The 17,034-nt window shown below is 38.5% G+C and overlaps 1 protein-coding gene across 1 annotated transcript in view; it reads left to right on the forward strand.

The window, feature by feature from the left end:
- The window catches only part of ADGRV1 (adhesion G protein-coupled receptor V1), a 521,379-nt gene that overhangs the window by 428,007 nt on the left and 76,338 nt on the right, over positions 1-17,034 (forward strand). The window contains exon 86 of the mRNA XM_058528960.1: positions 8,008-8,165. Within this exon, the coding sequence (XP_058384943.1) occupies positions 8,008-8,165 (158 nt within the window). The remainder of the gene's footprint in view (positions 1-8,007; positions 8,166-17,034) is intronic.

The raw sequence follows: 17,034 nt of genomic DNA on the forward strand, positions 1-17,034 counted from the left end.
TTTTCATATTTATGATTATTAAGAAAAAAGCTTTTAGCCATCCATTTGGAGTCTTGGTGAGCAAAAGGTAAGGGCAAGACACCTTTGAATGCTCTAGGACAATGAGATTTTCCAGTACCAAACAATTTTGTTTTGTGGGAACATAGAGCATTAGTACATGCAAAAAATAACAAGTCAGCCTGACCTTATTCTGATTAAATTCTGAAAAGGCTTGATTCTCTGGAGCCTACCTGGAGCAAACACTGGCCAATAGACGGACTTCAACAGTATCATCAAGTTGTTCAGGGAACAGACTACTCAGACTTGAGTTTCTTGGAAGAAGGTGGGGAGGGAGAGGTCATTTGGGATGTCATGATTTTCAGACTATTTTTCATCAACTATATCTAACCTATTAATACTTTGAGTCCACTATTTATCTTTGGAATTTATGTGTAAATATATTTTACCTTTATAATGAGCCAGGGGTGTGGGCAACTGTCTCATTCAACAAGAGCTAATTATATACAATACAAGGCTGTATTTTAGTTTATGTAGTACATCTGACTACTTCAAAATTTTAGACAGCTTAGTAGTCAATGAATTAAAATATCTGCTCTTTTTGAAGTAGATGAAACAATATTGCTCTGATATGTTCACATTTTTCTTTGCTCAATCTTTTCAAGTAATATAAGCATGAACATACATTTTAAGTACTGAAAGGTGAGCCTAATTCTTATTCTTTGGTTGCTTGGCTTTTTCTGAGACAGCTGTCAACGCTTAAGAGTTAGACGGCAGTGCTAACCATGGTGTAGAATGAGCTCTAAAACTGGTAGACGTGGCAGTGATGTCCTATTATGTCCTCAGAAGCAACATTATTTTAAAGAATAGTTGTGTGGGGCCGGGCCCCATGGCTGACTGGTTAAAGTTCTGCATGCTCCGCTTTGGTGGCCTGGTGTTCACGGGTTTGGATCCCGGGTGCCGACCTACTCCTCTTACCAGCCATGGTATGGCGGCGTCCCACGTATAAAGCAGAGGAAGATCGGCCAGATGTTAGCTTAGAGCTAATCTTCCTCAAGCAAAAAAAAAAGGGGGGAAGATTGGCAGTGGCTGTTCACTCAGGGCAAATCTTCCTCAGCAAAAAAAAAAAAGAATAGTTGTGTGTTCACTCCTTCTTTCTCTATTTATCACTCACTAACTGCCTCTGTTTTATCTAGGGCCATTATAGTTGCATGTAAAAACCCACTAAAGCTACTTCATGTAAAGGGGGTGAGGTTACGAAAGTATGTGTAGCCACAGGCATTCTCATGGACATTCAAAATCAGAAATTGAGGTATAGTTGGACCTCAGAGAACCTGGAATTAGAATGCTGAAAACCAAGGTCACACTCTTCATGGACCAGAGAGTCTCTCACTTCTTGTTGTTGTTGTGAGCATCTGAACACTCTTTCCAACTCTCCCCTCTCTGTCCATTTTTTGTGTATATTCATTGTTTGTTTACTCCAGTATGGCTGTTTGCCCTGAATTTACATTGGATCTTGTGCCCACTGCTAATCGGCAACTATCAGTGTCAAATTCTCAAGAGCAAAAAGCTGATTGCTCAGCTTAACTTTTAGAGCAGAGCCACTAAGTTATAAGTCAGGGCAAGCCAGAAGAATGGCTGTCTTTGGATCAGGTATCCATTTCAGGGCTAGTCATCTGTGGCTGGGGTGATCTGTGGCTGGGGTGTGGGGATAGAGATACAAGGCCCATGGGATCACCTTTTCAAGAAACCTTGAGCCGTGTAAGCAATTGTGGAGCATGCCACTTGCACTCACACTCACAGAAACCTTATTCCGTCAAGGGTTGTTAGATGCAGCAGGACTGAATATTTACCTCCCATCCACACCCACCACAGCCCAGCACTCTTCTGCTCCTTTCATTCGACCAGTCTGCAGATCTGTTGTGTTCTCTCACACTTTATTTGTTAGCTGTCTCCTCTTCTGCAGTCAGAATGCTCAGGTTGCTAATCCCAGGCTTCTAAATATGAAAGGTCTGCTTCTCTATCCCTTTTGCTTCCTGCTGCTTTTCTTTCTCTCTGGTTCTTCAGGCTGCTGTGACACCACGTGCTGTGAAGTTTCTGGGTCTGATTCTCCTTGGGGTTACATAGTCCCTTGGCTTCACTGCCAAAGAGATGTAAAGATTAGTTAACTTGTTAATTACTTTAAGCTACATTATGTCCCAGGAGTGTGCTGTAAGAGTGCTTCTCAAACTTCCAATGTGCACGTGGAACACCTGGGGATCTTGTTAAAATGCAGTTTCAGGAGATCTGTCGTGGGGTGTCAGATTCTGCATTTTTAACAAGCTCCCAGGTAGTGCTGATGATGCTCATGGCAGAACAAGACTTTCAATAGAAGACTAGATTCTGAAGTGCTGTGCACTTATTGTAAATATAATCTTCTTGATGGGAAGGACCATGCCTTAGGTATCTTTATATGCCCTTCCATGTCCAGCACTGTAGCTGGTATGTGATAGACATTCAAATGTTGTTTGGATTATGATTGAACTGAGCACACAAGAAATACAGGGTTTTCTGTGCTTACTTTTTTTAAGTGGATGTTTTTCAAAGAATGCTAAAAATCAGTTAAATCAATAGACATTTCTTAAGGGTCTGATTATGCAAAGCACTAGGAGAAATATAAAGAAAATATTACAGTCCCTGTCCTCAAGGAGAGCACTGGCATGTTTACCACTGACTCTAATGTCTTTACTAGAATTGTGGAAATAATTTTAGAATTGTAGGGCTAGCAGTGAAGGCGATTGAGCCTGTTTATGCTACTAGCAATTTGACCTTATGTAATTTAGGTGTCATTTTTCCATATGTACAATGAGGCTAATGGGATTGTTGTGATGTTTATGTGTGGTAATTCATGTGGGGATTGAATTTTCATGCCATTTACATAGTAAATGATCACTGCTAGCACTGTATTAGTAGTGGTGGTGGAAGTAGGAATAGCACTTGTATTTAAGATAGTTGTCATTATTCAGCTAATTCAGTTTAGGAAAATACTTTGTTCCTCCCCTTCCTTTCTAAGTCTATAAATTATCCTAATGTTCAATTTCACTTTTTAGAGCTTGTCTGCAATTTAATCTTAGTATTGTTCTTGTTTAAAGTTTAAACTTAAAGGAAAATGCATTTTAGAATTCAAATGATTTCCCTTGGTATGAAAACCTCTGTATGCACTACAACAGAAGGACAGAAAGAAGAATGTATTTTCCTACCATGCAGCTGGTTAAACCCAAACTGTTATTATCTCTTCACTCTGATGTCATCATAAATTTATTCATTAGAAAAAATTAATATTCTTAAAGTGTTTCTCTAAACCTCTCCAGCCATTTTGGATAGGACAGGAAATACATACCACACAAAAAAAATGCATTCATACATACATAAATTCACAGGTGAATAAAAATGTGTGTTAGATAAGAACATCATCTTTGGAAAAAAAGTAAATTGTGCATGCAAGGGAAGTAATATTGAAATCATAAGTATTGGCTTAGATTTTATTTATAAATGATAAGCATCTACATAATGAAAAACATCTGTGTTCTTCAACTAATAGGGCCAATAAACAGATATAATGTACTTTCTACACAAAGTAGAAACCAGTTTGCAATAAATGAACAATTCTTGATTCATCATCCATTAAATAAATTTCTAGAATAAACCTGGCAGACCATCTCCTTTATCCCCAGATAAAGTAAGGCATCACCATGAGTTTCCATGTGGAGAAGAAAAAGTTGACTGAAGCAGCAATTGTAGCTGTTGACGTAGATGCCATCATTAAAGAAATCTTAAGACCTACCTGGGGGAGATTGGCCCATGAGCCTATGAATCATAACTATCATCACTGTCTTATTGAGGAGAAGTACTTACAAAGAAGACCTTGGAAACAAACATTTATTAGTCTTTCATTACCTGTATAACTCAGATGTAACCCAGATGTTGGCTGCCTGGGTTTCTTCAAGTCCTTCAGTTTGCCAGGGTCAACTTGTTCTTTAAAATATAATTTAAATGGACTCAAATCACAGTCTCACGTACAAGGAGTTCCCAATGTCCCTCCCAATGTTTCCAGCGGTTGCAAGTGGAGCTTATGTCTCTCTTGGACTCCTTTGCTTCTGAGCTCCTCCTTACGCTGATTTCTTACAGGAATAAAGAAACTGAAATACCCTCATGCCACCCACATAAATTTTTTTTTTTCTTCTGTGAGGAAGATCAGCCCTGAGCTAACATCCATGCCAATCCTCCTCTTTTTGCTGAGGAAGACTGGCCCTGGGCTAACATCTGTGCCGATCTTCCTCCACTTTATATGGGATGCCGCCACAGCATGGCCTCACAGGCGGTGCATCCGTGCGCGCCTGGGATCGAACCCCAGGCTGCCAGCAGCGGAGCATACGCACTTAACCACTATGCCACGGGGCCAGCCCTGGACATAAATTATTTTTAATCAAGTTAGATAATGCAAGTGAAAACACTTCAATAGGTATAAAGTGCTGCCAGGGCAGGGCGGGGGGGGGGGGGCAGGTAATAATCTTACTAAATTGGAAAGTGACATAAGCCATTGTGAATTTTCCAAAGGTAGACTTGGAAGAGGAAAAACTGAAGATAATGAAACAGCATCTACTTGTTTTATCTGGCAGAAAATAGAGAAAAGGATGAAGTCCTGACAAATTTTTGAAATAAATCAGGATTGTCTGTGGGTCATGATAAGAAAGAAAATTTCGCCATGAAAGTTTAAAAGGGAACAGCAAAAGTTAGTCGTGTGATTGTAAGAACCCAAAAGAATATTCAACACCAAAAACAGAGAAGGGTCCCAGAATAGTTTGAAGCTGGATAAGCTGTGATTACAAATCCACATGGCCTGTCTTATTTTCAGGGAACTGCCAGATCTGTTCTTGAAGCCATAGCTCTGCCAGTGCATTAATCGACTGCTTCCACAGCTCTTGTGTGTGCATAGCATTCAGTCTGCTCATTTCTTACATTGCATTCAGTTTTTCCAAGAATTTATTCCCAGACTTATTTCAGAAACTGTTTCTAACATGATATTCGCAGTTTCCTAACTCCCCACATCACTTTCATGTGATCTCATCCTCAAACTACCTGGATTACCGTACATCATATTCAGTTGGACTGAAGGAAATTCTGGTTGGCGAGGCTTGTTTTCTGTTTTTTCTTTTAGTTCACTTATCTTAGGCACTTTTAAATATATGTTGGATGTTTTATTCTACACCAGTGGAAATCCCATTCAGACAATATTGATCAGAAAATTAGAATAATACCTGTTAGCTTTAAAGGAAAAGTTAAATGAGGAGAATTTAAAACAAGAGGGTGTTAGTATAGAAGATATAATTTGGGGATGTGGAGTGACATAGCCTGCTCCACCTACTTTCTGTGAATGGGGTCATGTGGGTGGGGCCCTGACTGCTATCTGTGCTTGTGGGTTACCCTTTTAGCCCTGTCTCATTTGCAAGTGATAGTGTTTAAGAAGAGTTGTCTGACCCCCAGTCCCTAAGAGAGGTAGCACACAAGGCAGAGTGTTTTTGTTGGAGGGAGTCTGGGATGGAGTTGCAGCTGGACAGGAGTGGGCGGGGCGGGGGAGTGGCTGCAGTGCCTGAGGTAGAGAGGAAGGCAGGAGGGCTGCCAACAGGAGCAGGCGTGCTGTGGGGCCGAAGCCTCCTCATTAATGGTCTGAGCCCATGTTGACCCTGTGGGGGGCAAACAGCGCACTCTCAGCAGCCCAATACTTATGAGAGGCCGTGACATGTGGGCTCTGAAGAAACAGGGGTCACTTCAGGATTGGATGATTTTCCTGCCCCTTCCTCTGGAAGATTGGGCCAGCATCGTACAAGTAGGGAGACTTGCAAAGGAGATTTTTAAGAGCTGTGGCACTTAGGGAATTCCTTTCTCCTCCCAAGAGCCACTGCTGGTGACTTCTAACCTCCCAGAGGTCCACTTTGCCCGTTTTATTTTTTAACCAGGATGATACACCATTCCTTGGGATTCTGCTTGGAAAGGTTGTCCTCTAAAGTAAAGGGAAGTTTTTAGGAAAGCACGTCGAATAGAGAGGTGAGAACCAAATGTGATCAGCCACTGGAAAGTGTAGATGTTGGAGTCAAACCTATACCTTGCATTCTCTGTGGAATGTTTACTACTCCTAGAGCAGCGCACAATAGACTCAGTAATTATCCCCATTTTACAGCCTGAACTTGAATTATGATGATATTCTTCAGGTAAAAATAAATCAGTGAAGCCTATGTGAGTTCCTTTGTCAGTGTCTGTATTTGTCTAAGCACCTTTAGGCAGTGCTTAGCACTGTCTATGGCAGTGAAGCCATAATTCAAATGAAAACGATAAGAAATCATTTAAAGCCAATGTACATAAAAATGAGTAGCCAACATGACCACTATTTTTAGTGCAGAAATATATTCAAGATCAAGGCTGTTAATGTTTGCCTGTTTTATTTAATCAGACGCCTTTTACCTGGAAGTTAAAGGTCTGTGGCATACAGATGAGCGTATAGGGAAGGAGCCAGGCTTCGTGCTGTCCAAATTAAATTCTAAAAGCCAGGAAATTCATCATTTTGACATCTCTTTGCAGATGCAGAATGTGTGTTGAAATATCTATTGAAAAGTGTCTTGCTTACATGAGGAATACATTTAGCAGATCATGTTAATTAGAAATAATATCTGAGTAAAGTCTTTAATAATGGTCTCCTTTTAAATATAAATTTGAGGGGGTTGAGCGGTTAGGTGTGCACGCTCCACTGCAGTGGCCTGGGGTTCGCCAGTTCGGATCCCGGCACGCACCAATGCACCGCTTGGCAAGCCATGCTGTGGCGGCGTCCCATATAAAGTGGAGGAAGATGGGCACGGATGTTAGCCCACGGCCAGTCTTCCTCAGAAAAAAAAAGAGGAGGATTGGCAGATGTTAGCACAGGGCTGATCTTCCTCACAAAAAAAAAAAAAAAATTTAAATATAAATTTGAGGCACTATTTTCCAAAGTTGCAAGAGTAAGTAATTCCCGATTTACCTATATTTTGGATTTTGAGGTTTCCTTCTAAACAGGTTATATTTTTTTCCTTGAGTTTTTTTCAGAATCCATTATTATATTTATAGCTATATTGTAATCTGTTTAAAATATTATGTATTAAAAATGGAAAAGTTGGGAAGAAGTATTTGAAAAGAGACACTCCTTACTGTTAAGATTTCTTATAATTAAAAGTATTTTAGTCTTATAAGTTGTAGGAGATGTGTCCTTTATAAGAATACCTCAAAAGCAGTTTTAGATATTGAGAACCTATTTAATAGTCCTCCATTTTGAGATTTGTGAAAGATTGTATGTAAAGAACAGGAGGATTTTATGACCCATGAGTCAAAATTTCCAGTCACATCTCTAAAACCATTTCCCATGGAATTTCAGTTTTACCAAAATAAATAAATTATGTAAGTTTACTTGGACTTCATTGTTCTAAGCAAACTCCAGTAATAATAGATACAGTGGTGCAGTATAGCTTCTAAATGGAAAATTGTCTTCGTTTTCAAGAGAATAAATGGCTCTTCAAGAAGTATATAGCTTAGGAATGACAAAACTGTCATTCACTCAAAAAATGAGATTGTGGAGATGACAGAGTTGAGCCCTGGGCATCCTCAAATTTGCCTTTAAACAATACCTTCTCTCATGTGGTCCCTAGGCCAAGAAGATGGAGCTGCAAAAGCTAGTGTGCATTTCTCAAATTTATTTGACCATAACCTTTTGTGAAGTTTTCTGAGCAACTCAGAAGATGCATGTTCCATGGAACTCACTTTGTGAAGCAGTGGCGTGATCTGTTTCATCACGTAGCCTTTAAAATGAAGCTTCAATTTAGCAAACCAAAAATTTGCTTTAGCCAATATTTAGACACAAAGAGCTAGTATAAAGTGCTGATATACTAACATTCTGAATTTAGAGATGCGTGTATTGAAGTTGTCTGAGTTGTCTCTTCTCTCTTCCAGGTGCTTCATCCCAAACATTTATGCAGCTCTGTTCACTGCAGCTCTTGTTCCTTTAATGTGCCTCGTGGTGGTATTCGTGGTGTTCGTCCACGCCTACCAGGTGAAGCCACAGTGGAAAGCATACGACGACATCTTCAAAGGAAGGACGAATGCTGCAGGTCTGGAAGGAGTGGTATTTGCATTTTGGAGATGGGAACTTTTTAATGGAGGGGAAATGTCACTGAATATTTATTATCAAAAAAAGGGGTGACGGTAGACTTAACTTTCAGCTCTGAAGCCATTAGTTAAGCTCTCCATTTTCTCCTGCTTCTTGCCGCTTCCTGACATCTCTCTTTCTTCAGGACTTCGTTGGTTTTATTGGTGGTTCCAACTTTGTCCTTAAGATATTAATGTCCAAGTGAAATAGTCACAGCCTTTGGGAGCTGCTTCCGAAAGCTTTCTTCAATTTAAGCAATAACAACCTGTGTTCAACCTGTGAAGTCTACTCATTTCTTGCAGATTCTGAGACTTCATCACAAACGAACCTCCATAATGCTCATGAGTGCTGTATTTTGCATGTGGAGTTCTGACTGTGCTGACAGATGTTTAAAAACATATGTGATCAGACAGCTTCATAAGTGGCTACACATGTCTGGTTACTTAAGCATGCAAGTCTTTCCAGCTCAAATTGGCTTTAACTTCAGCTCATTTTTTCCCTTTGAATCATACTCAGCACAAGTTTTCATGATCTGATTCTTTTTCTGTTGTTAGATTAGAGTCTCTTAGGAATTTTCTTAACTAGGAACAACAACCACACACCTACCTACAGAAAACTCTAAAATGAAATGAGTGACTGGGATATTAGGGAGAATCTTATGAGCTGGGGGTGGGAGATCTTCCTTGGGCCAATGAAGAAGAGGAGTCCCCTCTTTTCTAAGCTTTTACAAATCTGAAGCCAAATGATTGAGAGGAATTCTTCACATTTTAAGTGCTTTTCAGGGTTTAAGCAAGATACCATATATGAAGTCCCCAGAATAGCATCTAATACATTATTAGGGGCTCAGTAGATATTGTCACTTACAGGATAATAAAAGGAGTCACTCTAATGTAGGAAAAGCCTTCTAGCTCCTGAACTGGAATAGGGAAGATGCAAAAGATTTTCTTCATGGTGTAAAGAGAAGGGACTCTTATATTAGTTTGTGGGGTAGTTTGTCGGATAGCTGTGTCTAGCCAGCTCTTCTCTATTCTCTCTCATTTATCCTACAGTCACTATATAGGCAGAAATATTATTTAAGGTTATGATTAATCTTAAACTCTTCAACAAAAAAAGCAATATTCAGTATAGAAATCCTACTTTTTCATGGGACATAGAATTTATCCAGAAGCTATGCTTTTATTCAACTTGGGATTCATTTTTTGAAAATGCGTATTCTCTTTTGAAGGGAAGCTTTGTTGCTTTCCCCAAATGACAAGATTTGTTTTGTTTTCTATATAATATAAAAGTGTCAGTGTTTGCATGTTGTCAATAGTCATGACATACGGGCCTCATCTAATGAGTTAATCCCTTTCATGCCTAAATCACCCTATGCCTTTTGGATGTGATCCATCACGGATATGGTAGATAAACAATACTCAGATTATCTGAAAAACATAGCCCTCAAGCATTGAACGTAATGCTAAAACTCCAGCACACTTGTATCTCAACTCGGGAAACCTCCCTTGCAATGAAATATTAATAGAAGCATTGCTTTACTGTAGTTTTTCAAATAGACAAAAATATTTATGATATTTCTAACTCCCTATTCCTGTGACAGTTCAATCTAACACTATCTCACACTTGGACTCTTAGAGAATTTTCCTGATTGGTCACTAGGTCTAGTCTTTTTCTTTTCTGTTTCATTTTCTCAAATGTCTATATTTCAAAAATGTCAAGTGGATCCCCTCCCTCTCCAGCATTACAGTCATTCAAGGTCTCTCTCATTGCCCAAGAGAAAAGTACAGTCTCTTTAGCCTATAATAACAGGAGTCTCCACAGTCCACCCCTGGGCCATCTTTTCATCCCCAAATTAGTTACTATTTATCCTGCATTCTGACCATACCATCTATTTACTGTTTCCTAAAATTACCTGATACTGTCATCTTTGCTCATGTAAAGAGCCCTCTGCTTTGAACTCCTCATCATTAGTTGATAAAACTCATGTGTTTGGTAAGTAATGTGGGAAACTATGGATGAGAGAGAGGTGGAAGGGGCTTATCCCTCTCCCATAATCTTCATTAGCTCCCCAAAGCTGTCCAAAATAAACCCATAATCTCAATAAAAATGATGTGCTGGATAAACACAAGTTAATTCCTCTAGAGCCCAGTGCCAACAAGATACTGCTCACTCTTTTATAGAAATTCTGGAAGCTCCCACTATGCCACCTCTTCTGTGAAGCCTTTGGAATTGCCTCTTTACAGAAGCACACCAAATTAGAATTACTCAATTCCTCATCTATGCCTTTAATGCACTTTGTCCCTACAGCCATTATAGTACTTATTTTAGAATGGAATGGTGACTTGTTTCGATGTGTGTGGCTGATTTCCTTAATAAATTATGAATTCCTTGAGGGCAAGGACCATTTATTATTCATCCCAATATCACCAAGGCCTTGTAGAGTGCTCAGAGGATAGCAGGGGCATAGTTAATATTTGTTGAATAAATGAATAAATTAATGATCATCAATGCACCATAAAATCTTATAATTATAGGAATGGATCCCCAAGCTAAATATAGCATTAAGAAGAAGAGGAATCATTATAGCATCAAAAGTAGAAAATAGAGGCCGGCACAGTGGCATGGCGGTTAAGTTCGCGCCTCCGCTTTGGTGGCTGAGGGTTCTTGGGTTCCGATCTCAGGCACACACGGACGCACCGCTTGTCAAGCCATGCTGTGGCGGCGTCCCATATAAAGTAGAGGAAGATGGGCACGGATGTTAGCCCAGGGCCAATCTTCCTCAGTAAAAAGAAGAAGATTGGCATTGGATGTTAGCTCAGGGCTAATGTTCCTCAAAAACAAAAAAGGTGGAAAATAAAGGATTTATCTCATTGCTGTTTGTAGATATCCTTTTGAAAGTTATTATTAGGATTATTATTTTTTCCTTGACTTTTTTGATTCCCAAAACTAGGTGTTCAGCTTTGACCTCTCACCTGATCTGTTATATTTTGTTTGCAACCTACTATAACTCATCTTCACTTGAATTTGCTCCACTTACCTCAAATTCAAATTTCTAGGAAAAAAAAAGTCTATCTGCTCTACCAAGGAGCATTTGATACTCTATTTGAATCTTTCTGCTATAATTCCATTACACTGACCTGAAAAATATCCAGTCAAGATGTCACTGTGAATTCATGTTTTGTCCACTGCCCTACTCCATGTACATAGCAGTTAAAGCCAAGATATAACAAGAGAAAATTAAAAAGAAGATGAACATCTTTGTGGATCAGAAATAGAGCAGGAACACAAAATGGTAAGCTGGGCTGAAGCTATGGACCTGATGTTTTCTGGATGCACAAGCTGGTGGATACAGGAGTATCTCAACTGCTGTGGTTGTGAATTGGGAACTAAAAGGTCCCACCCAACGCAGGTAGACTGAAGCAATAGCACCTGCATGAAAGGAGGCTGAAAAAGAGCTGCCACAATAGCATGAGCTTTGGCTTATAGGAATCTGGGAGCCCAAGGAGAAAGCAGATAAAGCATCTATCTCATCAAGGACCTGGACCAAGCTGTTTAGAGTTCACAGACTATACCTGCCATATCCATATGTTACCATGGCGACAGGAGGCCCAGAACATCAAACTAGTCCTCTTTGGAGAGGAGGGCTAAGTGGAGGCAACCACAAAACCATTAGACAGAAAAAGGTAGTCAGAGAAGGACAGAGAGAGAGAATAAGCAAAGAAACAAATGCTTTCTACTCAAGATTAGCTGCAATATAAGTCTCAAAGATTGGAGGAAGACTAACAAAGACAGCTTTTAAAATCAGCAATAAAAAAGATGAATTTAATCCAAAAAATTTTTTTAAATAGAATAAACTATAAATAACTTTCATAAATATGTTAGGCTCCTTGAAAATATAAAGCAGGAGTCATCAAACTATGGCCCTACCTGTCCCTCACTTGTTTCCCCATTTTATCTATTTATTTTTACAGCTTTATTGAGATATAATTTACATGCCATAAAGTTCATCTATTTAAATTGTACAGTTCAGTGGTCTTTAGTATATTTATATAGTTGTGTAACTATCACGATAATCTAATTTTAGAACATTTTCATCATCCCAAAAAGAAACCCCATACCCATTAGCAGTCACTCCCCATTCTCCACTTCTCTGAGCTCTAGCTAATTCCTAATCAACTTTCTGTCTCTATGGATTTGCCTATTCTGGATATTTCATATAATGGTATCATAAAATATGTGGTCTTTTGTGTTTGGTTTCTGTCACTTAGTGTAATGTTTTCAAAGTTCGTCCATATTATAGCATGTATCAGAACTGAGTTCCTTTTTATCAGGATACATGTATGGATACACCACATTTTGCTTATCCATCCATCAGTTGATGGGCATTTGAGGTGTGTTCTCTTTTGGCTACTATGAAGAATGCTGCTGTCAACATTCATATACAAGTTTTTGTATTAACCTCTGTTTTCATTTGTCTTGGATATATACCTAGAAGTGGAATTTCTGGGTCCTATGGTAGCTTTATGTTTAACATTTTAAGGAACTGCCAAACTGTTTTCCAAAGTGGCTGCAGTGACCTGTTTTTTAAGTAAAATTTTTTTTGGAACCCAGCCATACCCACTTGTTTACGTATATTCTATGACTGCTTTCACAATGCAGAGTTGAGTATATGTCATTGCAACAGAGACCATATGGCCTGCAAAACCTAACATATTTAATATCTGGCCCTTTACAGGAAAAGTTGGACAACTGACCTTTGATATAAAGCAGTATACATCCACTTAAAACACTTAAACATAAAAACAAAAATAGACATAAACAAATAAAAGAGACAAATATGAAAATGAACTAATTTCAGAAATACTGGCTACGAAAAATATACTAGTTGAAGTTTTAAAATATCTTAATATTTGAGATAAACTCTAGATGAGACACAGAAGAAGGAATTAATGAATTAGAATCTGAAGCTAGGATTGCAAAATTCACCAAGGAAACATATAAAAAAGGGAAACTATGAAAACAAAGCTAAAAGGTGTAAGAATAGATTGCCAAAAGAAAAGAATGCAGAATGGAAAAAAAGCAAGATTTGAAGAGGTAGGTAATGGTTGAGAATTTTCCGGAATTAAAGAAAAAATTAAAAAATTAACATAAGTACACATAAAATAAGTATCTACATTGTAAAGGAAAAAAAAAAAGAAAAAAGAGGTGAGAGAATGCTAAAAAGTCTAGTATATTAGCAAAATATAAAGTATATTTTGAAAGTTCCCATATCTGTATTTTTGAAAAACTGGATAATGAGCACCTTTTCTTTGCTTCTCATATTGTTGTAAGTGGTACACACCCTGTTCAAGTGTTCAGATTCCACAGTGCAAGCAGATGCAGCTAAGTTCTCTGAGAACCTAAGCTTCAAAGGCAACACACAGACTGCTACCCAGCCTCTTCTCCACTTTCCTCTGAGAAACCTGCACTTTTTACACCCCGGGTACACTTAATACCTGAGAAGGAGGGCACTTCTAATTAGTCTCCAGCTTAGTTCTTTGCATTTCCAAGCATGCAAAAGCAGCCCTTTTTCCTGAGGCAGCTTTGTTGATTTGTAGTTTAGTTATATTTTGCCCTGCATTTTTGAACCAGATGAGCATTTCTGGATATATTAGATAGCATGATGAGAATTATATTCTCAAGTAATAAATCAAGAGTTGAAAGTAAATCCCCTTTTCTTACAAAAGCACAATTTCCTGGTTTTACAAATTACGCTAAATTTTGAGTGTTTTAGGTCAAACATTGTCAAGGGTTTTTTGTTTGTTTATAAATCACTTTTAACAATGGATAAGATGCATTATGAGAAGGAAAGATCAATTTGTAGTTTCCTGATAGCCAAACTGTTTTCTGTTTTTGGTAAGTAGAATGATTATGATTATTTATTTACCTTACAATTGTAGGTTTGGTAAACAGATGTTAGATTAGTTAATGTCCGAATCAGACCTATTTGAATAACTGAAGAACTTGCATCAATCATGTCGTTAGGCCTGGAATCTTCCATATTTCTATAGAACTGTTCCCGAAGCTAATCCCTCTTGTGCAGATTAGATGTGCTGACAACAGGAGCAATTTTATATCAACACATATGTTGTGGTTATGACTGCTACGTATCAGTCCCTTTACCCTCTGTATTTTGAGTGACGTTTTTGCTCCTGATATCCTTTAATTTCAGAGTTCAGTTAAACTCAATGAAATCCAAAAGAAAGGGGAGAACAGAGAAGGAGCTTGTAGTAATAAAATAAATTCTGCTGTAGTCTCCCAAAGATGGCCACTGTCAATCCCTTCTCTTTCTGAGTGTGGCCTGAGACAGCAGTGACAGCTTGGCATTCTGTGGCCCTTTTGCTGCCTGACGGCTATGAACCAAATTTTCGAAGGTCAGTTTTCTAAGGTCAAATTTTCTAAGGCTCCTAATGAGATTCACTGGCCTCCTCCTTCCTTCATTGGGAGAATATGCAGTGAGAATGAGTCAGGATAAACGTATGTTTCCTGAACTAAATTTCACTATCTCAAATGGCATTTTAAACAAAGCCTTAATTTTAGGGTTTGGTTTTGATCTCTGGCAATGATAAACTCGTCTCTGCTTTTAGGCTCATTAGAATTTACTGGCTCCTTTTTGATTCATCAGCCAGCTCTTATGTGAGGAATGATTCATAGATCAGGGAAGGAAAATTAATTTGAATAAAAAGAGGAAGTAAGTGATTACAAATCCCTTTCTTATAGAAATCCCACACATATGTTTCAATATTATATATAAAAATATAAAGGGGGCTTGATTCAGCTAGCTGTGTATAACATGAATCTGAGGTATTTGGAATCTTCTGGTACTGGCATGGCCATTTCTCTCCTTGGGAACGTGTTTGAGGATGAATGCTTCCTTTTCTTCTGAGGCTCCGTTTCTTCATTTTTAGAATGAACAACAATAGTGATATAAATCAAGATTCCATTGCTATTATGAAAATCATTGAAAACTTGTTATAATGAGTATTACAAAATTATCATCCCTTACATCCTAAAGTTGTGACTTTTTTTCTCCTGACATTTTAACAATTTCAAAAAGAGTTCAAAGAAACTCAATGAAATCCAAAGGAAAAGGAAAAGAAGGAAAGAACTTCTGGTAAATGCAGTACACTCTGTCTTGTGTTCTTCAAAGATGGCCGCCATCAGTTATTTCCCTCCCTTTGTGTGTGTGCTCTTCCTCACATAAAGCGGCGGAGTCTATTTCCCCACCCTATAAATCTGGACTGGCTTTGGACTTGTTTAGACCCATATAATGTGATAGAAGTGATACTGTCTCACAATGGGTCTAGCCTTTAAGAGGACGAGAGTTTCAGCTTCCTTTGTCTTGAAGGCCAGCACCATGTAAGAAGTCCAGTTACTCTGAGACCACCATGATGTTAGCAACCCCAGGCTGGTCATGCGGAGTGACCATGTGAATAGACCTACTTGGCCAGCCTGCAGTTGTTTCAGACATCCCAGCTCTGATTCCAGACATGTGAGTGAAGAAGCCTTGTGGGTTCCAGCCTGAGTAGACACCACACAGAGCAGAAAAACTGCCTGGCCCAGATGGTAGGATTGTGAGAAATAATAAATTATTTTAAGCCACTAAGTTTTGTGGTTTATGATGTAGCAATCAGTAGCTGAAACACTCTGGGTCTAGTATCCTTATTATTCTCACATCAAAATTATAAGTGTGTCATTGTCATTTAAATTTTGTTGCTTGCAGAAACATACATGGTTTATAAATAAAAATGGAAAAGTACAATATGATTTTTTTTTCCTAAAGCAAAATTGAGGCTTCCACTAAAGCCGAGTAAATGTAATCTTACCTAGTAACAGTACGTGCTTGAACAGGATCCAGAATGACCAATGTAACAGGTTTCACATGTCCTTGGCAGTGAGCTGCTTGTTTGCAGTCTACTCCCGGTTCCATTGCTGAAAAGAAAATAAAAAACAATGCCTAAGGACCTAAGGAAAACCCCAGAGGTTCTTATAGACAATGAACAATCTCTTCCACTTGAGCTTGAAAAATCTTTGTGAGGACAGTTCAGTCTTCCCACATTTTGCCAATAGTGGTGGGGAAAATCCAAAATATTTAAAGAAACATTATGGATGCTCATCCTCTGACTAGGTTTGTACCTATGACCTCAGTCTTCAAAGATTCAAATCAGAAATCCTTGAGCCTGAAAGATGGTGTGTAGTCATTTAATGTTTTTCTCCATTATTGTTTTTGAAAACATTTGGGATTTGATGTTGCTCCTTAAAAACTTCCAGAACAGTGACTCAGGAGTTAGTTTCCTAAGGCTTAGAACATCCAGATAAAAAGTAAAAAATAAAACCGTAGAGTTGAGAGAAAGCTTAAATTTCTGTTTAAGCTCCTGATTTACACATGTAACCAAAGAAGAAAAGGGACTGATAATTCGTGGCAGAGCTAGGTTTTTCTAGAACTCAAGTTTCCTGAATATTTTTACCTCAGTGAACTGCCTTTTACCTAGTCTCAGTTGAATCCTGATGAGGACAGGGTAATTCTCTATTCAGGCTATTTTAGTACTAAACTGTTAAACTTAATTTACATTTGTTTTCTAGATGGGCAGAGGGCATCGAGCGTGGATATGGTAGGGTTGGAAGAAAGAGTGAAGGGCTAGACTGCAGATGAGTGGCAGGTGTGAATTTACTCAGCCCTGGGGTCATAGTCATTATCGTCATCACCACTACCAATTAAGACTCACCATATGACAGACACTGTGCTAAGCATTTTGTATTTAGTATCTCAATTTTTATAAGAAATTTATGAAGCA

This window comes from Diceros bicornis, chromosome 1 (assembly GCF_020826845.1).
Source record: "Diceros bicornis minor isolate mBicDic1 chromosome 1, mDicBic1.mat.cur, whole genome shotgun sequence".
Taxonomy (NCBI): domain Eukaryota; kingdom Metazoa; phylum Chordata; class Mammalia; order Perissodactyla; family Rhinocerotidae; genus Diceros; species Diceros bicornis.